We start from the raw sequence: 22083 nt of genomic DNA, 5'->3' as shown, positions 1-22083 counted from the left end.
TGACGGGGATATTGGAAATTCAAGCCGCTCAATTTCTCTCGCTCTGTCACAAGACGACTCTCTGTAGTACCAAGTCGCTTGTTGTTTCTTGTCGCCGTCAAAGTGGAGTGCGGAATCTTCCCTTGCACACTGCGCACAAGCCATTTGGATTGACAGTCATTCTAGACTGCTAGACTCTGATTGATCGGCAACCAGTCACTCATGAGATAGCGTGTGGCGCTGTATGATCATGAAGGATGTCGACTTGATGTTGTCCAAAGAAGACATCTGGTTGCGCGGACAAATCAAGCAGCGTAACCTTAGTGAGGAAGCTCACTCAGACATCCAGAGGATGTCGTCGAGTCTATCTTGGAATTCCAAACGCTCTGCCTCATCATCAAAGCCGAAAATGGTTGCAGCGGGTTCTGTGGTAGAGGCCTGCTGGACAGGTGAAGCGGATTGTGATGCAGCTTGCTGAACAGCTGCTGCAGACTGCTGCGCTGGTGACTGTCTTCGTTCTGGCATATCAATCATGGTAGCAATGATGTCGATGTCTCTTCGTAAGCCTTCCCAGTCGATAAGATCATTCACAGCAATAGTACCGTTGACAGCATGAGGGTTCTGAATTGCGGTGATGGTGGCTCTTCCAGCATTGTCAAAAGTGATGGTATGAGATACGGGGACATCGGCAGCAGGATTCTCAGCAACAGCAGCATCACGAGCAGTATCCAACTTGATCATGTAGTCGTATTCAACCAGAGAGTGGCCGGTGGGGAAATTGAGAGACATCTGACCATCTCCGTGATGCTCGATATGGCTAGGAAAGTCTGGACGCTCATTGCCAATGATTTCAGAAGCAGAAGCCGGCACCGCGGCATGAGCTTGTAACATGAAGGGAGCTGCATGACGGTTGGGCAATCCATTGCCGAAGAGGTCAACTCTCTCGGTGGCTTGCACGTCTGCCATCTCGGTGTCTGGGTTGGATTGTTCATCAGATACGGCATCACTCAAGCGGAGCTGGGCAAGCTTCCGGACAGTCATGCGACGCTTCTTCTCCGAAGCCCTGCGAGGCGCGTACTGGTATCCAGGATTCTCGGCAGTGTGCTTGGCCTTCATCTTGTCTGCCAATGCCTTGTATTGTGCCTTGACACCTTCAGATTCTGCTTTCCATTGCTGACCAAGGAGAATTGAGATGTCATTGTTCTTTATGAAGGGATTCTCAGCCTTGACCTTCGGGTGGTGTTTCTGACGGTAGAGGATGAAAGCGTTGGGTGGACGAGGAATTTTGGATTTCTTGCCAGGCAATCGGACCACTTTAGCTGGCTTTGGTTTCATGCCAATGTCGGTGGGCTGGCCGGAGAAAGCAGAGTTGATGGGATTAGAAGCCGACATGAGGGACTGCGGTGAACTGGATGGCGATGACAAGCTGCGGTAGGTGGCATGATCGTCTCCAAAGACAACGGGATCGATAGCTTTACGAATCCGAAAGACTTGAGCAGCGTGATCAACAACAGTCTCGGTGCGACAACCATCCAGGCAGTCACTGATGAGGTCAGAAACAAATATAGCAGGCACTGGGCTCTCTCTTACCTCAGGCGAGCTTTGAGAGCATTGATGTTCTCTTCGCTAAGTCTAGTGGCGACGTACTTGGGGATGATGATCTCGTTGTTGTTCACCGGCAAGGCTGCGGCGCTCATCTGCCAGACAACGTTGAGCTCATCCTTGCTGTAGCCGAGACGTCCAGGGTTTGCCTGAACTGTCTCAGCGCCAACTAGAGATGCCATGCTCTCCATCGAAGCGGATTGCCTGATGAATTGTTAGATCTGATTTATCTGAAAGGAAAGAGACACCTTACGCTAGAGATGAGGTCTCTTTCTGAAGAGTTGATCAGGAATCTCTGCTGGAGATGACGAGGAATGTTGAGGATTGAACGACTTGATGATTGATGAATGTGATTGATGGGAATGATGGAAAAGGTCGAAGAGGTCGAAGAGGTTGAAGCAGTCGAAGAGGTGGAAGAGGGTGAGAAGGCCAAGTAGAGCGCAGATTTCGAAGAGTAACAGAGGGGTGAAGTGAGGTGAAATGTTTTGAAAGTGAAGTGAGATCGCATCGGTCGGTTGCGCGACGACTGTGAAGTCTGTCGCATTAGCACACATTGGGTCTTCAAACACAGGCAATTCTGCCGCACCCTCCACATCTGGGTCTCAATAAGATTCTCTCGTCACCATTAACTTACTTACATGGCACTTCGCGTTCAACAACGGAGGTAGGGAGAATCCCAGAGGCATTTCTAGCATCTCACCAGGAGCAATGTGCCTCCAGACATCCCTAGACATACCTACTCAAGATGCATCTGGCACATTTTCACGCTCATCTTCCATATAGAAGCATCTTTCCAGCCCAGATCCGATTGTCGAATACAAGAATAAACTTCAAATCGTTGAAGGCTTTTCCTGGGCAAGTTGGTAAGCAACGATCGCAGATCTCAGCTTCAAACCCTCTTCAAGGGTGATTGTCGGTGCGCAAAGCCTCAGAATGCACTCAGCTTGGTAGATGCTCTGTTGCTCGATTGCATCGAACTCCTAAGAGAGAATACAATCTGGAAAGACTAAATGTATCTCAGCTGTGTGTGTTCGGTACGCTGCCCCATGATAACAGTGATAGGCTCCGTCGATGAAGACGATGAAGACGAAAGAGACAGACCTGCCCGGGGATGGCCTTGGGGGAGAACCAGAATTTATTCTACATTCTTGAACAAAGAATGTGGTGGCATCTCCCCTGCTTTCTCCCTGACTCAAGGTTTGATCAGCTGTCCTCTTTCAACGGAAGTGCGGTCAGTCCCGCCACACCTATATCGCAGCATCTTGTGTGCTGCAATGAAGACTTGCTACCTTGCCTCACATCTTTGGTGATGAGAACGGCGAAGGAGGGTCACGGCATGATGAATCAAATGATCACTTCATGAGCCTCGGTCTCCTTGCTTGCCTTGGTCAACCCGCTGTCTTTGCGTGTAAATACCCGCGTTCCTCAAACAAACCATGGACTGTGGTGGTTTCTGTTGCTGTCGCCTCGAGATCTGGTACCCAACCGATACTCTTGCTCCATGCCTTTTGCATCTCGTGCCTGGCTTTTATATTGCTCGTGATGTCGTACAAGGGGATAGTTGTACTGGGAAATATGCTGTGGCGAGGACTAGTTATGCTGGTGTGTCGGCGCGAAAGGGGGTTACTGAGAACGTATAATTTGACGGGATGTTTGGATTATAAGCCGCTTAATTCCTCTCGCTCTATTATAGGATGACTCTATAAGGTACTAAGTGCTTGTTGTGTCTTATCGCCGTAAGAGTGGTCTATGCCAACGATCCCTTGAATGCCGTACCCATATTGTAGAATTGTCGATCTTTCTGGCCTTCAAGAGTGCCAACGCAAGAAGCGCACTCTCTAGTCAAGGTGGAGTCCCACTCCATGTCCTTGTGCCTGCCTAGATTTCTTTGCTTTGGCATAGGAATTGATTTTTCCTAGCTCAGGAAGTCTTTGGACAATTCTGATAGCTTCCTTCATGTTTCACTGCCCGCACTTTCATAACGCGGCTCATTTAGGAGGCGATATTCCATGTTCCATGGATAGATCCTCGCACGCCAGGAGCGGATACCTACCATTGGGAACAAATTTGGAGAATTCAGTGACAGGACGGGAAGGTTTGGATTTTGGGGAACAGACTCCAGGCGACCTGAAATCCAGTTAGTAGGTACCAGGTAGTAAAGTTGGTGGGAGGACACTGCATACCCAGAAAAGGAGTGTATCCCTCCAAGCGCTCTGGTTCTTGGATTGGCAGATCGAGGCGAAGCCGAAGTGCCTGCCAAGGCATAGACGTTAGAATCAAAAGAATGAATAGTAGGTGTACGTACCTCGTCAAACGGATTTGGACGTGCAAAGTGCTGAGATGGTCAGCGAATTTCAGATGAATGCCAGAATGTAACTAACGCTCTCGGCTACTTGATTCAAGACGCGCTTTGTCGAAATTTTTTCGTCATCTTGTAGGTCCTAGCATACCTTAGCATGTGGAAACTGAGAAAGAAGCCAAAACTAACCAAGTTGATCAGCTTCGTGGTTGATGCTTGTTGTACATCAACTGGAGTTGGGGTCTACTACCGTTAGCCATTGTTGTTTCTGGGTTTCCAGATTTCATCTGAACTCACTTCCATTATCCAGCGTCTTAACAATCGTTCTTCATCCCTATTGTCTGCCATGACCCTCATCCCCACAGCTGGAAGAAGCTGGAATGCAGATTTGGGATCCGTCGCCAATCGCTGGTCGAATTCCGGTGCTCCAGGTGCCCAGTTGAGGAGGAAGTTTTCCCAGCCCTTGCTGCCTTTTCTATACGTACAGTGGCTCCAGATATCACGCGAAAACTGGGCGAGATCATTGGCAGATTCTCGAAGTAGGAGATCTGTAACCGCATCGATGAATTGTAGATTGGTGTCCAGTGCCATCATTGCGGCGAATTTGACTCTGGCAGCAGGAGAGGGAAATAAGTCCGGGTTCTGGAACAGTCTGGGAATCTCTGATTCGAGGAACCGAAAACGGACGATCTGAGCTACCCAATCGCAATGTCGTCCTTGTTTGACGACTGGAAACGCCTTCGCTCGAAGAAATTCAAGTACGACGGTGATGAGATATGCTTGACTGCAGACCCTTGTAACCTCTCCTTCTGCTGGAATGGTGTATTAGCTGACGTTCCTTATAAAGCCTTGTACATACAATTTATGGCTCCTCTGTCTGAAGCCCCATCGCTCAGGTTTCCAATGTGAAGACCCTTCGGGCTGACACTTGCTGCCTCCATGCCCAGTGCGGCCCTGATTCAGCTTGAAGAGGAATCGATCTAGACCTTGGACACCGTGATAATTCTGTATCGATGTGAATCACAGTGTGCGCAAATGTGTCAGAGAGAGAGTATTGCATAAGCAGTAGGGATTGGATTTGAAGAACAGCATGGAGCAGACTGAGGAAGACACTGCTCACGTAGCGAAAGGAGTATCATGCTTGGCGGTAGAAGAACAATGCTAAACTGAGGTGAAGGTGAGGCAGTATCTCGAAGTGTATTTGATGTGAATGCTCAACACACGAAAGCATTTGAGGCAGTGAAGTGGAAAATTCTGCTTCCCAACCATCCGCGACTTTCATCCATCTCATCCATCTCATCCATCTCATCCATCTCATCCATCTCATCCATCTCATCCATCTCATCCATCTCATCCATCTCATCCTCTTACTTCTCCTCTTCCCAACTCATCTTCTTGTCTTTTGTCAGAGGCTCATCTTCAGTGCCCAGGTATTCATGATCGTACGCTGAAACCACTGTCTCACATTCCAGTTTCTTTGTTGACAAGTCCGAGCACCAGAAGAATCCGAATCCTCCAATTACAGCCGCCTGAACTAGTCGTAAATGGCCGCAAACAACAAATCAGGGCAGGCTGCCCTCGCAACCGCCATCAATTCGTTGACTCCTGCTCAATTGAGTGCCTTGACAGCCTCGGTTGCAGCAGTTGTTGGTGCAAACCCATTGCCTGTCACCGCTGGGGCCATGGCCACAGGAGTCAACCTTCCTCAGGCCGCAGCTGCACCTACTCCTCCCATCAACAACCCTCGAAATACTGCACGCCGTGGTCGAGCTGCTGCTTCGAGGAAGAAACCTCTCAATGGATTCATGACATTCCGATGTAAGTTAGAGGATAAGGACGAAGTACAATCTCTAACATGTTGCTCAGCATACTACAGTACCCTCTTCGCAGGACTCACCCAGAAGGACAAATCTGGCCTCATTCGTGTGATGTGGGGTGCGGATCTCAAGAAGCCGATGTGGACACTTCTCGGATATGCGTACTCCGACCTCAGAGACCATCATGACGAATCTTTGGCCATTGACAAGTTTCTTGCTGCCACTGTACCGTTGCTGCCCATCGTCCCAGCTGATCAGTACTTGTCCAAGATGGGATGGGAGCTTACGAAGAACAATGCCGGGGAGCTAACGCTCGCTCGAAACAACACATTCGGTGCAGATAACCTGTACGCAGAGTACCCAGCCCGTACCAGCATGTCCATGGCAGATATCATCAATCACTGCTACGAAGGAGGCTTGTTGAACAGAAACATTCGCCGTGCCACCCCACCCCCTCGCCCTGCCCAGGCAACTCAGGCTCCTCAGGGAAACAACAATGCAAATGCACCACCACCTCCATCATGTGGTGGTTCTTTGGTCCTCGCCGTCACACCTCAACAAGTAAGTGAAGGAATTCCGATGCGAATAATGTTACCAGCATCTATCATCAGTGCACACCCTCCCCTTCTGGTCCAGTCGTTCGTGTTCATGTCACCTCACCGTGGTTGCTAACCCGTCCACTCTTACAGGTCAACGTAGCTGTGCCGAATGCAAGCACTCCGACCGCGACTGCAACCGCGACTTTAACTGCAACTCCAACCGCGACTTCAAGTGCGTCTCCTGCCAACAGTGTCATGGTCTCCCGGACTGCGTCGGGTTCTGAGACACAGGAAGAACTAGGTTCCGAAGGCTCCAGATCTGAAGAGCAAGGAGACATTGGAGAGCTCACTGTCGACGACATCACCAGTACCCCGGCCTACCTGTCCATCCAGCACGTCACCGCAGATCAGCAAGCCGCATTCGAAAGCAACGCTCTGGCTCTGCACTTCCATCCCCGCATCCAGCCCCCCATCCTCGGTTTCGATCCTCGCGTCATCCAGGACGACTTCGACCCATTCGACTTGGACCTGAGCGGCCTTGTCGACTGGGAAGCATGATCTGCCACATTAGCCATGGACCACACTACCAAGTTCTATGACCCGCAGTCATGGTGGTAAATGTGAACCAACAGCTCTGTCGCAGGCATTGCAACGCGCCACAAGGACCGATAACTGTGCCGCAATCCATGTGATGTCGACAAAGACTTGATACACGACCGAGGAAGCACGATGCAAGAAACAACTGTACACTGGAAAAACACACGGAAAACATACCAGCCTATTACCCAAAAAAAAGCTTGCGTTGCCTTTTACAGAATTATAGACGGGATCATTAGTCAGCAATAGGCTGGCACCACTTTTACACGAAGACACACCAAGTCACGGTCACCGCCGATCCAAAGTCTGCAACACTATGTCATGCCACGCAATGCACAGACTGGCCTGAAGCATAGTGTGACCCGGAAGGGAGGAAGGTGTCCCACTGCGCCTGGTTGTTCTATGTGCGACTCAACAGTGGCCCAACTGCACCATTGAGATTGGGCTTGGGTTGTCCTCTGTTGAGGCTCACTGGGCTGGGAATGGTCTATGGCATGGAGAGATGAGGGAAGGCATCATGGTGCATAGAAATGCGTGGTTCATAGTGATAACACAGCTGCGGCTCGTGGATCAGATCACTGCAAAGCTCAAGGCCAACAGCCCAATTCCGAGCATAGCCCCAGATGCCATTAGTTTAGTCAATAAATTAAAGCTGCGAAGCACAAACCCGTTCCTTCCGCCCTCTGCCACACTAATGTTTACATGCAATAGCATTGTCAAGGGTCCGGAGACAGGCACTAGAAATTTTCATTGCGCTCACTCAGGCTGCATCAACTCTGGATGGACTCAGCCAGCTGGATTCTGACTCCATACATGCATTATCCATCTCATAATGCCGGAACCATCGCTCTTTTGCAGTGGCACCCTGCAGGACACGCGAAACATAGACAAGTGCCATTCGGCATAGTCAACAGTCCATGCATGGCTCTCACCGTGATGCAAACCGAGTACTCTCTTTTTACGTAGCTGGCAGCCTCGCTGTTACCCACCTGATCCGGACGCTTTCATGCTGTCCATTCACCCTTCTTGCCCTTCAACGCATGCGTTGCCTCCACTCTGCCATCGAAGCTGCCTTTCCTTGTCGGGCAGTTGGCAAGATCCACGGGCATGACGGGCGCTGATGTACCATGTCCTCCTGGCGAGCTCTGACGAGAACGCTTTGCAAACGAGCCCTTGTAAATAGGATCTCACTCCCGGAGAATTACCATTTCATGGTAGGGAGTGCACCTGTCCAAGGCCCTGAACCAAGGTCCAAAAAAATCCCCGTCTCATCAACGTCAACGGGAGTAAATACCAATAGCAAGTAGGCAGGTGACGGCAATGGGAAGGGGTAGTAACACTTCGAAGATGGCGGGCACCAGTGCTTCAACCGCTCCAGTTAGTTAAACCACGTGTCGTCAGTAAGTTAAACCACGTGCCGTCGGTAGGCTTGAAAAATCTTCTCACTAATCCTTCAGATCTTCACTTCCTCCCTGCGTAGGCATCGACGATCAGTTACCTTCACTTGAAAAACGCACCAAACCCGAGATATTGCGTTCACCAGAAGAGCCAGCATGGGGCCAGATCATGCCGACGACGTCGGCTGGCTGGCGCGCACAGAACAGATGCTGCTGACCGTCCCTCCTGCGGCAATGGGGGACTTTGAGCGCCAATTGTTGACCGATCTCGTCGACGATGCCATACTGATGACAACTCGGAGCAATGAGATCCAGTTGGGCCTAGCAAGCTTGCACCACGCATACGACATTGGAGACATCCTCGGCCCAGGCCGTTCAAACCTTACCGTTGCCGCAACTGGCCTTCAACCCCCTGCCGCCATGCGTCAACCTCCCTCATCCTCCTCTACGCCACAACCACCGGCGGGCATCCACCAGGCACCAACCCTGGCACCCTCAGCGACGCCGGCCATCGGCACACAGGGATCCGGGCCGGTCAGCACGGTTCCAAACTTCCCTGGTGTGACTGGTCAGAAGACTGAGCACCGAGATCGTCAGTGGAAGTTTCAATGTCACCGGTGCACTCACCTAGTCCGCTACCGCGCAGAATTCAACCGCCATGTCAATGACGCAACCGGGGACATACTCGGTTTCAAGATCGTCCACGCCAACCCGCCGGCCGACATGACTTGGTACGCTCTGGACGCGCAGGGGAACCAGTACAGCGGCAACATCGTCCCCGAGTCGCAAGGCCAGCCGTCTGGTCGAAGTCGGATCCCAGATCCTTGCGGACCCCCAATCCGTGCAAAGATCAAAGCCAAGGGAAAGAAGACCAAGGGCAAGAAGACCAAGGGAAAGAAAACCAAGGTTGGCCCGGAGGAAGACTGATCGAAGAGCAACGAGAGAGGTACAGGAAAGAGTGTGTAAGAAGAGAAAGGTTCTTCAAGAGATTCAATCAAACATAAAGCTGGATCAGTGGCCCAACAAGGACTAGCGTCAAGGTTGGCATACGTCATACAGATTCTACTACGTCGTCGCTGTGAACAAGCTGTGAATACTTCAGTGCTGGAACAAAGGCTATCTGGGTCACTCTGTGGAGCAAACGTGCAACCCTCAATCACCATGAAGGTGGAATCTGTCACGATGGAAGTCAAGCAGTCACTTTGACTGAGAAAAACTCGCCTCACCTAGGATGAAAATGTCTCTCTCAAGCAATCGTCTACATATCACGCACCAACAAGAAGTCTACATATCACCATGGACGGGAACGTGAAGTTGCAGCTTTGTGGGACAATGCCATTCCGTCACTGCAGGTCTGGCTTTGTCTTTGGAGGTGAAGGAGGAAAGCCGGCACAAGAGGAGAAGAAGGTCCAACCCGCTGCTAAGGTGTCTGTTGCTGCTAGTGGAGCTTTTCTGTACTCACAGTCCTAGTACCACTGGAATAAGAAGATCCTCACTCTGCAAACTGCTTTCCAAAATTCGTGGGAACTTGTACTATTTGGATGCTGTCAACCTCTTCCGGCCCGGTATCAGTAGTCTCGACCAGATGCGACAGGACGAAGACCCAAGTTCAGCGCTCTACAGAACGACGTGAACACTTCGTAGGTCCCATCATCCCAAAGGATCAAGAGCAATAATGCTTTGGAAACAGGCGTGAAGATGGATTTCTCGATATAGAGGAAACTCGCAGTAGGAATTGCTGTCCCCCATGTTGACTTGATCTGGCTCCCGTTCGATAATCCTTTTCGAAGTTGATATCCGAAATCTGAAGTAGATATGCGCATTTAGCCACCCTATATCTGGAGTATCGGAATCTGGTAGCCATCTTTGACTCCAATTGTAGGTAGCATAGGCACTCCGACTTTCGGCATAATGAGACATCAACGATATCGAACGTTATGTAGTTGGCCTCTGTAAGTGGATCGGCGCCACAGCCGACCGGACTACGATTCTATGTGCTATTTGGGACTCTAGTAGCCTAAAAGTTACCCTGATAGAGGGAGGTGTCGATGGGCTTCTGCTACTCTCTGCTTCTAGCTCGTGCCGTAGACGCTGATAACCTTGTATAAAGCTCTACTCACGAGTCACAACCAGATGGGAAGAGAAATAGTACGTCGCTTAGTTGACGCGTAATCGCAACTATTTTTATAGTATGGTATATCTCAATGGTGTCGTTTTATCGTTGCATATGTCCTGAGCCTTGCTGGTCCTCATCATAGTCCTAGCACCCTCAATATCATTGTGAGGGAGGTGGAGGGAGGTGGAGGGAGAGAGCAATCCATCAATTGCTGGCCTTGAGCTCTCTCTTCCTCTTCCAGTCAATCGTGATAGGCACAGACTCCCTCTGAGATACTGTCGCAGCTGAACTGTCCCTGGGACAAAAAATATCAAGCTTCGATCTAACAAGAAGCTGTACTTTCTGCTAAAATGCGAAAGTGGAACGTGTGTTGCAAGATGCTGCTGCCTGGGTTTATGTGCACGGATGGCCTAGTCACAAGACGCGTTCGACCTCGTGCATTCTACCATAGTTGGTAAGGTCGTTTGAATGCTATGGGTTCTTGACTGACCCTGTCGCACTAGTGCTGACCCTTTATATACACCGGCTACCTCCATAGTTTCTCGAAAAACAACTCTTCCTTGCTTCCTTCCTTCCAGACACCTTCGGGACTAACAGGGAAAGGTATCAAACCTTTCAGTTCGTCTCATCTCCAGCATCTGTGAGCACTCCATTACAAGTCACCAGAAACAGTTAACCACCCGTCTTTTGACTGCTATACGATTCACTCCAGACCAACCACTTCCTCCAAAACAACCACTGTTGGGACTTGTCGAACACTCAGGGATTTCAGAGCTATTCAACATGATCGCTATCTCTATCTACAAAGCAATCAAGAACAGAAAGGCTAAAAATGCAACGGACGACCAACAATGGGGCTCATCCTCGGAACCAGCCACTTCACAACAAGGAAACAATTCCAGTGGGATTATGACACGCAAGAAGCAGCGAAAGGAGGCTATCAGAGCGGACTACGAGAGACAGGTGCATGAGAGAAGACACTGAAGCGAGGAGCATCTTAGGTCGAACTAGAAGACTTTTCAGGCCGACAAAAAGGTGGGACAGGAGTTGTTGGGAAATCACGAGCACAGAGGCAAAGTTGGACACGAAGTTTGGACCATGTGATAACTTCAAGTATGTGATAAAGCTTAGACTGGATCTCTGCCGGATGCTTCGACAAATGCATGTGCTTTGGGCACGATGTTTAACCCTATCATCGCCACGGGGGAGCTCTATTTATCGATCGAAGCCTGATATTAGAAGCTCTACCTATGATCACTGTACCCTCATTGGAATCGTGCTCGGTCGAGAGGCGATGAGAGCTGCCATATCCGTCATTGCTCGATACATGGCAATCTGGTTTCCATTATTGTGAGGAGAGGATATACCGACATGGTTGCCGCAGATGGCGAAAGCGGCCTCTACGAAACAGTGATAGGCTATTTATTCTATGACTCGTGTAACATCCGCCGCGTAGATATGGAATCCCATAAGCTGAAACACCGTCTCTAATATAGGAGCTCTTTCGGAACTTTTGGTGTATACATCCCAGCAACAATCCAGATGGACACAACAATGAACTCCATCAAAACGAACATGATACCCTGAACAATGACCGCCGAGTTTCCCGTGCCCACGTAGTTGAAAACAGAAGAATGCCCCGATTCAAAGGCACAGATGATCGAGTATATGATGCGCACCAAGAAAAACGGGGTGACAGCCAGTCCTGCCCAGGCCAACCATATTTCTCCAAGAAGAATTTGACGTCTGTTGCTGAGAAGGTAGAGGTTGATGCCTGCTTCAGCGGCGAGCACAGCCAGAAATATGATCACCGCCGCTCTTGAGTAGGTGAGGCCGTTGCTGACTGTGTTTGGATCGCCGTCAAAGACCTTGGTGCCTCCAAGAATTGCCAAGACAAGGCCAGCAAGGACCATGAGCTGCATAATCCTGAAGATGATAGACCCAATTCTGTGTCTCTGGAGGCCCTTATTAATTCGGCTGAGAATAGAGAGCCAACTCATCAACAGTGGTGATATTCCGATGGTGCTTGTAATGAGTGCTGTTTCGCTGAGACCTCGAGAGTGGGGATGGTATTGTGCTGCGACGGTTGCGGCGCCCCCAATGATGCGGAGCAGGGAAAGGAGAATAAGGTAAAGCCAACCTGCGTTGCGGCTCATGCCCTGCTTGAAGGAAATCCATAAGCACAAGAAGAGTGCAGGAACGAAAAAAATGATCACAATGATGAACAGGATGGACCGTGGTTGAAGTCCCATCTTGTCTATTCTATCGCGAAGGCGCTGTGTTTTGGCAAGTCGTAGGATGAATGAGGACTGATATATTCGACAGCGGCTTGCGGCTGCCTCTGACTTTATCACTGCAGTCCTTGGGGATATTTGCTGATTTTGGCCTAGGTAGATTGCCTGCCGCGTCAGCAATTATCTTCCGAAAAATTCATCACAGGGTGTATTTCCAGAACAATAGCGCGTGGAATTCATAGATGCAGCAACGCGGTCGTCACGACGAGGCAGCTAGTCAGTGACACATGCCTCGTTAAATGCTACAAAAAAGGCTAGTGTCGCGAGATGAAGAGGAAGCAAGTCAATATAAGGTAGTACATGCCTGATTGATTGATTAATTGACCTGAAACGAGCTAGCCTATACTCTGTATAGCAGGAATGGGTCAAAGCTTGTTCTCGGTGCGCAGTGGACCGCACGGTCTTGATCCCCATGATTGGTCCATGTCTCGCTGAATGCTACTAAACAGGTTAGTATCGCGAGACAGAAGTGGGGGTCGCTTTTCGCAGAAACTCCATCTAGAAAATACAAAAGAGGGGGGCGACATAGTAATTTGCAGTGGATTGTGTCTATGAGTCTATCTGGCTGCAATATATGATACCCTGCCTTGTCGAATGCTTCTTCAGGTGCACTAGTCCATACGGTAATATTCTTAGATAGGCACCGCCTTCTATGGCGTGGTGGAATCTCACGACATTAGTTTGACACGCTTTCAAATGTACGCTCTGACTGGTGCTACCTGTGTTCCGGGCTGTGAGAGCCTTGTCCAGTAAAGCTGAGCAGTATTTTTCACCGTAGAATGGTGCCAGAAGGAGTTGTGACGGAATTGGCTGTCGCCCGCCAGCATGCCATGTTGCGAAGTATTATGCCAGGCATCAACTTGTTGCCTCAACCTCGGCATGCCTGTGCCGCCTTTACACAAAGTGCAGGTTGCACAGAAAGACGTCTTATCACGATACCTACTCTCCATGTACATAGAGGGTTGAAGCAAAGTTCATGGTGGGTCAGTCAGTAATTTAATCATACTCCTGTTCTGGATCAAGTAATATGGGACTGGCTACCTTCCCCACTCCCAAAACCGACTTTCAACCTCGTAGGTTCCCTGTCCTGTCCCACTGATTATCGCACACGATACTCCCCGGCTTTCAATGTACCACTCCTTGAGTCGAGACCTCAATCAGGTCATCAAGAGCGGTTTCGTGCCAGTTAATGGTCATTCAACGAGGTAGTAACCAACCCACATTGACGCTTATCTTCTCCCATGGTAATTCATCAATCTTCCCACTTTATCCGCAGCCGGCATGTGGCTTCGATCTGTTGTGACATGGGGATTTATACTCGGTCAAGCGCATGGTGGACATATCTTGGGCTTGAAATCCGAGTCAATGTTCCAATATGAGCATGTCGAATGTTGAGGCAAGAGTTGAAGGGTGACTATTGCAGTAATGGTCAACGGGGTTAAATACGCTTCCGGTCTCTGTAAATGAGACACCACACCATCTCCCTGTCGCGGCCTGAAGAAATTGTCAATGTTCCGCATTCCATCGAGCACATTTGAGCAACAAGTGCCGCACAGAAGAAGACAGTGCCCTGTGTATTGATCACGCTCGAGCGCTCAGCGCCTTGTAACATCAAGGAAGTGTGAAGAGCATCCCTCTCATCTACTGCGAATACCGGAAGCAGTCTGGAACTCTCAATCACCATGTCCCATCCTGGGGGCGGACTAGCGTGCTCTGGGAGATCGTTCGCGTCGACGCCGGGCTTTTGACATAAGGGACAGGGAATATGTCAGTAGATGGAGAGCTGGACGGGAATGTTGAAGCGGTCCAAGGAAAATAACCAACGATGTCACAAAGGTGCAAGGCATATTCTGCGGAACGTGTGGATGAGAAGTCCGGGCATCGACAGAAGGCAACCATGGAGCGATTCCTGCTACATTTCTTCAGTTGAAAGATTCACATCAACTCATAGTAGATGTGTCGGGGCAGGTGCTTCTCACGGTAAGCTTGAAAGGTCAACTTCCAGATCAAACCTCAGCCTGAGGATATCAACTTGGGCTGGCAGACCAGAATCTCCAAGCCTCCATCAAGCAAGTTGGTGCTTACCAGCTGAGCCAAGTTCCCACGCAAGACGGAGTGAGGACTCCAACCACCACAGCAGCGCTACAGTAGCACGGGGTGTAGGTGTTTCGGACGTTGCGACTAAGACAAATGCAGTTGTGATGCTAGCTCGAATAAGCCAGTATGGTGGAAGTCGGGAGAGCATCGGAGCTCTTAGTCTCGGGAGTCTGCCGTAAATCTTGATTGAAAGCTTAACCATCGGATCTGGCGGACTCGATCGCATGTTCTAGCCAGATCTGGGTAGGGTCTGCCTCGTAACGAGCACTACTGATGCTGCCGGTGCATGAAGTTCTCAGATGTCTGAATTCGGCCGACAGATTTCCCAAACAGGCTTAGCTTCGTTACTAGGTGTTCTGGAATGCGTAGCGACATCGGAGCACTCAAGCCGTAGGCGCAAATCTTCCTTCAAGGCACGTCGAGGCTAGGTATTACTGGGTTACTCAATGGTCGTTGCTCATCGCTTTATAAGTGACAAAGGACACAAATCTACTTGTTACCTAAAGAAACAGTGTATCTCGGCGTAAGCAAGTCATTCGTGCAGCTGCAAAGGCACAGCAGGTAAGAGGCGAGCGCCCACTAGTTCAATAGTATTGCCCAAATGCTGGTGCTTCGTGGAATAACGGTGGCTTGCCGTACTTCAACAGCTGTGGCCGACTACCTGCTCTGTATAACACCTTTGTATTGATGGACGAGCCCTCCTTGAAAGCTGGACCTGATCCGCCGCAGCAATCAAGACTGCCTGGTAGCATATACTGGGCCGCTTAGAACGTGAATTTTGTTCGAAAGCCTCTGCGCATCCCCAGAAATTGGTACCCAATCGAAACTTGACCAGGGCTCCCACGGTTTATACTCTGTAGGATCGGCAAGGACAAACAGCGTCTGGCAAAAAGACAAAAACAATCAACAGTCAGGATTCCCAGATGGTCACCCACTCTAGTACTAACTAACCGGTATCAAGCTTAAGTACCGCTGAGCGAACGGGAAGCGCTGCTTTCTTGATCCTATGGTCGATTGCGGAAGAAAATATACGAGGTATCAGTATATTGTTTGATTTTTCTTTTCAGTGGGCAGTCTCCACTTGCGAGATTCTTGGCAGAACCCTCGAATTTAACGGCCCAATCGGAGGTAGGTATGTCTCGCCTCACTCGTCCCATTCGTGTGGCACTGCAATTAAAGGCACCGTGACAGCTTAGTCAACAATTACGCCACCCCGGCGCGGCTTACGTGGTGCTAGGTATATGTACCTTCGAGCAGGATGGTTCACTGGTGCTGCTCAAAGAACCAATTTCTGGCGTTAACTTGAATCATCGCAGAGCTTGCTGCGTGCTCATCACCTTTACACACATCAACGCGAGCAAAGTCACGGGTATCGCAGAGCTTCGAGCACACATGTTATTGAATGGATCGAAGAGAACAATTCGGAATATCTTGGTTGCTTGACACACAAAACAATTCTATTCGCTTGAAATCGCCAGCATTCGAGTGCAGTGACTAGATAAGTTTCGCCCGCTGAAAATATCAATTCAACACCCAAACCCTTTAGGCTTTGCCTGTGCTCTTCTCCAACTCGAGCAATGACCTGGCCGTGTCGGTGACACACTGTTCCATGCTGGTGTACTTCAAGCCGAGCACCCTCTCGGCCTTGCTTCCATTGACCCTATACACGTCGTCGCCGACGCCAGTGCCGGGCTTGCCCACGGGAGTGCGGTCCCTGACCTCGGGCACATTCTTGCGGATGATGTCGCAGAACTGCTGATATACGAAGTTACCTCCGGTGATGAAGAAGCGTTGGCCCGCGGCCTCGGGCTTCTCGTACGCCAAGCGATGGGCCTCCGCGACGTCGCGGACATCGGCCCATGCGTAGAAGGTTGTCGGAGGCACCTCCTTCAGGGAACCGTTCATCAGTCGGTAGACGTCTGCCGAGCTGGTGTTCAGCTTGTCGAGGCTGGGAACGTGGTGCAGAATGGGGCCGTAGACCATAGGCGGACAGACGGTGGCGAGGCTGAAGTTGGGTTTGCGCTCTTTGACAAAGTCCCAGGCCGCTTTCTCCGCCAGCGCTTTCGATGCGCAATAGCCCACGGTGCCGTTGCCGCTTTCCTTGGCTTGCTGGTACGTCATATTGTTCCAGTCTTCTTCGGTGTACGTGTGGCCGGGCCGGGTGCCCTTGGTCATGTCGATAATGCTGGCAAAGGATGACGTGATGACCACGCGCTTGACGTTCGGGTTGTATTTGGCGATGGCTTCGAGAATGTTGGTGGTCCCCTGGATGGCCGGTTGCAGAAGATCCTTTTCAACATCTTCGACGGTCGTGACGAACGGGGATGCGGTGTGGATCACTCCGTCGACGCCCTTGACTGCTTCATCGAAGGCGCCCGGTGCTGCGACATCCTCCACGATGGCAAAGCTGAGCCGGTCGCTATGCTGGCTGTGCGTTTGTCGCACTCTGTTGGCTGTCTCTTCGGACCGCACGGTTCCGCGTACGTGATAGCCGTGGTCAAGGAAGTTCTTCACGACGTGTGTCGCTAGGAAGCCTGATGCGCCGGTCACAAGCACAGTGCCTTTCCCAGCGGCGTCTGTGGATGTCCCAACCAGGTTGGAGACAGTGTTCTTGATGGCCTCCATGAGGATTGCGTGGACTGAGAAACTGGAAATGACGGATTTGTGATGAAATCTAGAGTTGTTCAAGAGATGATGCGAATACTACGATAGGGGTAGGTGTCTGATGGTAGAGACGGGTATATTTGGTAGTCAAGACCTTCAGGATTATATATGGACGCTATGTAGATACCTAAGTGTTTCGATTGCTTTCGGAGAAAAAAATAGTGGTGACGATTGAGCTCCGCTGCCTGTCGCATATGGTGATTTACATCATGTTTGTGGTCCAGGCATTGGCACCTCACTGCAGTGGCGAGAGGGTGATAGCTATGCTGTTATCGCGCGAGCTCGGACGAGGTTCCATCGCGACAAATGGTAGTATCAATTTACGTCATCTGTCGAGGCTTTTCCCCCTGAGCAGAGTTCAGCCAGAGTTCACGCTCATTATTATTAAGGGATTGATGGAAATGCAGAGAAAGATGGCGGGCACCTTGCCTCACAGAGTAACTCCGTCCCTACTAGGTACCTGTAGGTCACTCCATGTGCCGAGGCTTCTAATTACTAATCCCAGGTATCAGGTACAGAGCGGAGCCTTGAGATCCTCTTTTTGACGACAGAGGACGAGCATTTGTGATTAGGTAGGTCTAGACTTTTCATGCTTGGTGGGCCGGTCAAACATTCCACGGATGAGTTTCCCTTTGGAAAATAAATAGCCGAATTATTTGCAAGGATCAATTCCGGCGATCCCGCGGTGTTGATATCTCGATAGGGTTGAAACCCTGGATGCTGACCAGAGGCTCCGATCAATCAGGCTTTGCAGGTCAACGTAGGTGGAAATTTCTCGCCGTTCCTGGTGGGTATTGCCGCCGCTTTTGGAGGTCTCGATGCCAAGATCGCCTGATCCCCTCTCAAATTAGCCCCCTCGCATCCGTCTCAACTTCAATTGGTCTTGATATGCACCACGCAACCTGCACCAGGGACCAGAAACAGTCTCCCCCTTCAGAAACAGGACGGATCCGTCCCACCCCCGAAAATGACGGGTAGCTTTGACTGCACTACCCTGATCATCAGTTCTCGAGAACGTGGGGGGACAGTCCCTCTGAATCTACTTAGTGCTAGAGAGAGAGCTCGGTGTCCGACCTCCACAAAACCGACTTGAACCGCGTTCTGTCCCCTATCGCCCCTTAAATATTCCGGCAGCTCTACTCCATCTCAATGTCTACTTAGGCTGGACATAGAGACTTCTCATGCCGCATTCCACAAAGATTTCTTTCCCGGACCTATCTATTGTACTTCTTGTCCATGATGGCTTCGCATTGGCCACCTCGTAAAATCAATGTGCCAAGCTGATTATCAGGCAAAATCGGCCTATCCCCGCACGCCACGTTAGCGAGGGCTGAGGCTGAGGCTGAGACTGAGACTGATGAGGCTCAACGCCAAAACAGATGGCGGTCATCTCAGAACCACCCTGCTGAGACAACCGCTGTCTGTTTTGGCGGTGAGCCTTAGGCCTCTGGTGGGTTATAGCATCGCCAGAAGCCGCATTGTACTCTGTACATGTGTACGCTCCCATCCAGAGCCAGAGCTCTCGGTCATGATGATATAACACGCTGAGCTAACACTCCTCGACGCCGTTTTCATTTGACTGATCTGGAAGAAAGTTTGGAGGAAGCGTCTGTTGCAACGCCAGCGATCCATGAGGCGCAGAAGAGGCAGTTCCCATTCTGCATTGGTCCTCCGTGTTATCGGGACGCATTTCACAAGAGGACCCTCAGAATCAAGTAAGCAGACACTAACTGGGCGCATACAAGGATCTGAAAAATGTCCAAGAACAGTCAACCTAGCAGCCCTGCCGCGTCAATTTCGGGGGATGTGGACGATGGCATCTCCGACTTGCCATGTGTCCTCGCCAGGCACAGTAGTCGAGACTGCTACTTCGACATCAAAATAACGCATGTCGAACGCACCACATTTGGTGGCAGCCCCGCGTACCAGTTGAGGTTCAAGCTGGACTTTGCGCGCCCGTTCGACGTGTCGAAGCGTATTCGATCGGCTGCGGTCGACATAAACCTCGCCAGCATCAGAGTCGATAGGCGTCAGGGACCAACCGTGGTGGGCCTGACTCCCGAAGCAAACCTCGTGTGTGTGGCCGAGCACGAGGTCAATTCTGGCCAGAACGTTGGTGTCACGATCGGGGCACCAGGTCCAGCGGCGGGCGCCATCAGTATCAACGCAGGCCGATCTTGGGGCGACAAGACAACGTTTCAGGGATCCCGGCTATTCCACGGCTTCCTCCTCGGCCCGGATAGGGCTCGGTGGAAAATGTACGAGGAACCTAAGAGCCAGAGCGGCTTGCCTCCATCTCTGGAGCTCATGGTCATGGTCACAACCGGCTCTAGCTTCTACGTGAACGCAAGTGTTCGGATCCAGCGCTGGAGGGGCTGGGGCGTCTTTGGGGCGGTGCACAATGTTGATGCGTCGGAAGTGGATGGTGCAACTGCTCGGTCATATTTGGTGCTACGCAATCGGGTGCTGGACGGGAGTAGTGCAGCACTTAAAAAAGCTTCTGATAACATCACGAAGATCCTCAAAGAGAGAGAGGAGAATGTGCAAATGCTAGAGGACCTTGCCAACGAGCATTTCCCAGAACTCAATTTCGATGCCGTCTATGGCCCTTCCCTCGCGATTCTCAAGTTGCATCCACTCAACGCCGTCAACGGGCTGTTCGACTGGAAGCAGATCAATGTTCCATTCCAGCCACATCGCCTTGTCCTGGCACGGCAAACAGGTGAAGCCCGAGCGGACAACAAAAACGGTATCTTCGATGCCAGCGCCGTATCACGGCGACATGCTGAGGTCTGGGCAAACGAAGATACTGGTCAAGTTTATATCCGGGACTTGGGCTCGAGAGGCGGAACATTCATCAATGGGCATCATCTTTCCAAAGGCACAGCCTACATGTTGCACAAAGGTGACCAACTACAGCTCGGTTCTGATGTCGTCGAAAATGGTGAGCAGACGATAGAGTACCATAAACTGTTGGCGAACGTCGATTTCGTGGGATTGTGGAGTCATGCAACGACTGAAGACAGTTTGGACTCGACTCTACTGGATCCATGGGAGATAAAGATGACCGCGAAACTCCATACTCGAAAAGAGCATACGCTGAAGGTTGTCAATGATAAGTTCGACAGCTGGCGAATCGGGGACCGGAACGAGGAGCTAGAGGGAATGCTCCAAGTCCTTCAAGACGTGGTGGATCGTCGGATTGAAACCCTGGCTTTGGCGCACCTGGTAGAAGACGGGAGGGACGTTCAACTTGTGGTGAGGCGTGAGATCGAAAGGCGGGCCTCGGTCGACCCGGTAGAAGACAGGGAGAGTGTTCGAATCGAGAGGAACCGTCGGGTCGAAACTCTGGCCTTGGACGACCCGCTAGAAGGCGGGGAGAGCGAAGCGGAAAACGAGGAAGGGAGCCGTGAAGGCAGCGGTGCTGAAGAGGAGCAAGACACGAGTGAGGCTGATAGTTCCACCATCAGTTCCAGACGGAGTCGCAGGCCCTCTGAGGCGAGATTTCCACGAGCGGTTTACACCACGGACAGCGTGTTCGACGACCGATACAGGTATCGACCTTCTCGTCAAAGACCAGGTCGCTACTATGACATGGACGACGACCATTACAGGTATCGGCCTTCTCGTGAAAGACCAAGTGGCTACTCCAACAAGAGAGGGCCTGAAGAGACTAGTCGCACGGATACATTGATTCCTAGAATCCAAACAGGCGAAGAGGCTCTTGCGAATCATCGATCCGTGGGCAGAGGTTGGACGGAGGTCAAGCTGTGAAACGAAACGAAACCATCCTCGACGACAGCCACTCTGGCAGCGAGTAGGGAAACGGGCTTCTTTCAACAGCAGCTCAGAGGAGTGGGTGCCAAACTCCATATATAGGAGACCTACGTCGTAATTCCGGATAATGTGGACACTCTGCCATACTTTGCGGCGCGTCCACAGTCTACTCAGTCGACCATGTCCAACCATGGATACACAGATCCTCATGATGGCTGCAGAGGGTTGAAGAAAGATTTGATGATCTATCTACCTTAGGTACTGTGCGGTATCATCATGGCCTACGTTGTTTACTTTGCCCCGGCGGTCAAGGTACGCAGTGTAGCAGGTTTGGGATTGTATTCCAAGTCAGTTCAGACAATGTAGATATGTCAGCAAGTCTCCCCATTGCTGCGATACCATTACCAGCAAGGCTCGACGCTCCGTTCATTTGCCACGGCCAACGCCCAAGCGCCCAGAACTCCGTGTTTCTTTTCGCTTTCAGTCCCTACCTATTGTACTCCATCACCCTCACCAACGTCATCATTCTCACGGCATTGCAAGTGTCCCCGCTGCCAACGCCGATGCCGGCGTTATCACCAGTCATCGTCATCCTTATCCTCATCCTCGAGAATCAGGAGCTCGCACTCAGCAGCGGCTCGGGCCTCTTCTTCTTCCGCGGCCTTCATTTTCTTTCTGTTGCGATACCGCGCGGAAGCAAGAGCGTTGCGCCGCCGGATCGCGAACGGCGACCTGGGCGAAGTCTGCATGTCCACCGGGACAATCATGTCGCCGTCTTCCATGGGGATGATCAGCTGGTAGCCTTGTTCTGCTACTAACTCGTGGTCGAGCCATGTCGATGTCCGACTGGGTCCAGAAGCGGCAAGGCCCTGACTTTGGATGTGGGTCGATGCTGATTCATCTGG

At 51.0% G+C, this 22083-nt stretch overlaps 7 protein-coding genes across 7 annotated transcripts; 3 read left to right on the top strand and 4 right to left on the bottom strand.

The window, feature by feature from the left end:
• Positions 1-312: 312 nt before the first annotated feature.
• A1O1_07971 (uncharacterized protein) lies at positions 313-1763 on the bottom strand (the record flags this gene model as incomplete). The annotated part of the gene is made up of 2 exons (XM_007728835.1): positions 313-1522; positions 1570-1763. 2 exons carry the CDS (start codon positions 1761-1763, stop codon positions 313-315), a joined length of 1404 nt encoding a protein of 467 aa, XP_007727025.1.
• A 2369-nt stretch (positions 1764-4132) lies between these two features.
• A1O1_07970 (uncharacterized protein) lies at positions 4133-5238 on the bottom strand (the record flags this gene model as incomplete). Its single annotated transcript, XM_007728834.1, has 2 exons — positions 4133-4664; positions 5147-5238. 2 exons carry the CDS (start codon positions 5236-5238, stop codon positions 4133-4135), a joined length of 624 nt encoding a protein of 207 aa, XP_007727024.1.
• Positions 5239-5424: 186 nt separating this feature from the next.
• Positions 5425-6794, top strand: A1O1_07969 (uncharacterized protein; the record flags this gene model as incomplete). The annotated part of the gene is made up of 3 exons (XM_007728833.1): positions 5425-5698; positions 5747-6258; positions 6387-6794. The coding sequence occupies 3 exons, from the start codon at positions 5425-5427 to the stop codon at positions 6792-6794; spliced, it is 1194 nt and encodes a 397-aa protein (XP_007727023.1).
• Positions 6795-8386: 1592 nt separating this feature from the next.
• Positions 8387-9157, top strand: A1O1_07968 (uncharacterized protein; the record flags this gene model as incomplete). The annotated part of the gene is made up of 1 exon (XM_007728832.1): positions 8387-9157. One exon carries the CDS (start codon positions 8387-8389, stop codon positions 9155-9157), a length of 771 nt encoding a protein of 256 aa, XP_007727022.1.
• A 2676-nt stretch (positions 9158-11833) lies between these two features.
• On the bottom strand, positions 11834-12268 carry A1O1_07967 (uncharacterized protein; the record flags this gene model as incomplete). The annotated part of the gene is made up of 1 exon (XM_007728831.1): positions 11834-12268. The coding sequence occupies one exon, from the start codon at positions 12266-12268 to the stop codon at positions 11834-11836; it is 435 nt and encodes a 144-aa protein (XP_007727021.1).
• A 4011-nt stretch (positions 12269-16279) lies between these two features.
• On the bottom strand, positions 16280-17362 carry A1O1_07965 (dihydroflavonol-4-reductase; the record flags this gene model as incomplete). Its single annotated transcript, XM_007728830.1, has 1 exon — positions 16280-17362. One exon carries the CDS (start codon positions 17360-17362, stop codon positions 16280-16282), a length of 1083 nt encoding a protein of 360 aa, XP_007727020.1.
• A 1794-nt stretch (positions 17363-19156) lies between these two features.
• A1O1_07964 (uncharacterized protein) lies at positions 19157-21175 on the top strand (the record flags this gene model as incomplete). Its single annotated transcript, XM_007728829.1, has 1 exon — positions 19157-21175. One exon carries the CDS (start codon positions 19157-19159, stop codon positions 21173-21175), a length of 2019 nt encoding a protein of 672 aa, XP_007727019.1.
• Positions 21176-22083: the final 908 nt, after the last annotated feature.

Source organism: Capronia coronata (assembly GCF_000585585.1).
Source record: "Capronia coronata CBS 617.96 chromosome Unknown acBCG-supercont1.7, whole genome shotgun sequence".
Lineage (NCBI taxonomy): Eukaryota > Fungi > Ascomycota > Eurotiomycetes > Chaetothyriales > Herpotrichiellaceae > Capronia > Capronia coronata.
The sequence above is the reverse complement of the archived record's forward strand: the minus strand, read 5'-3'. Positions and strand labels throughout refer to the sequence as shown.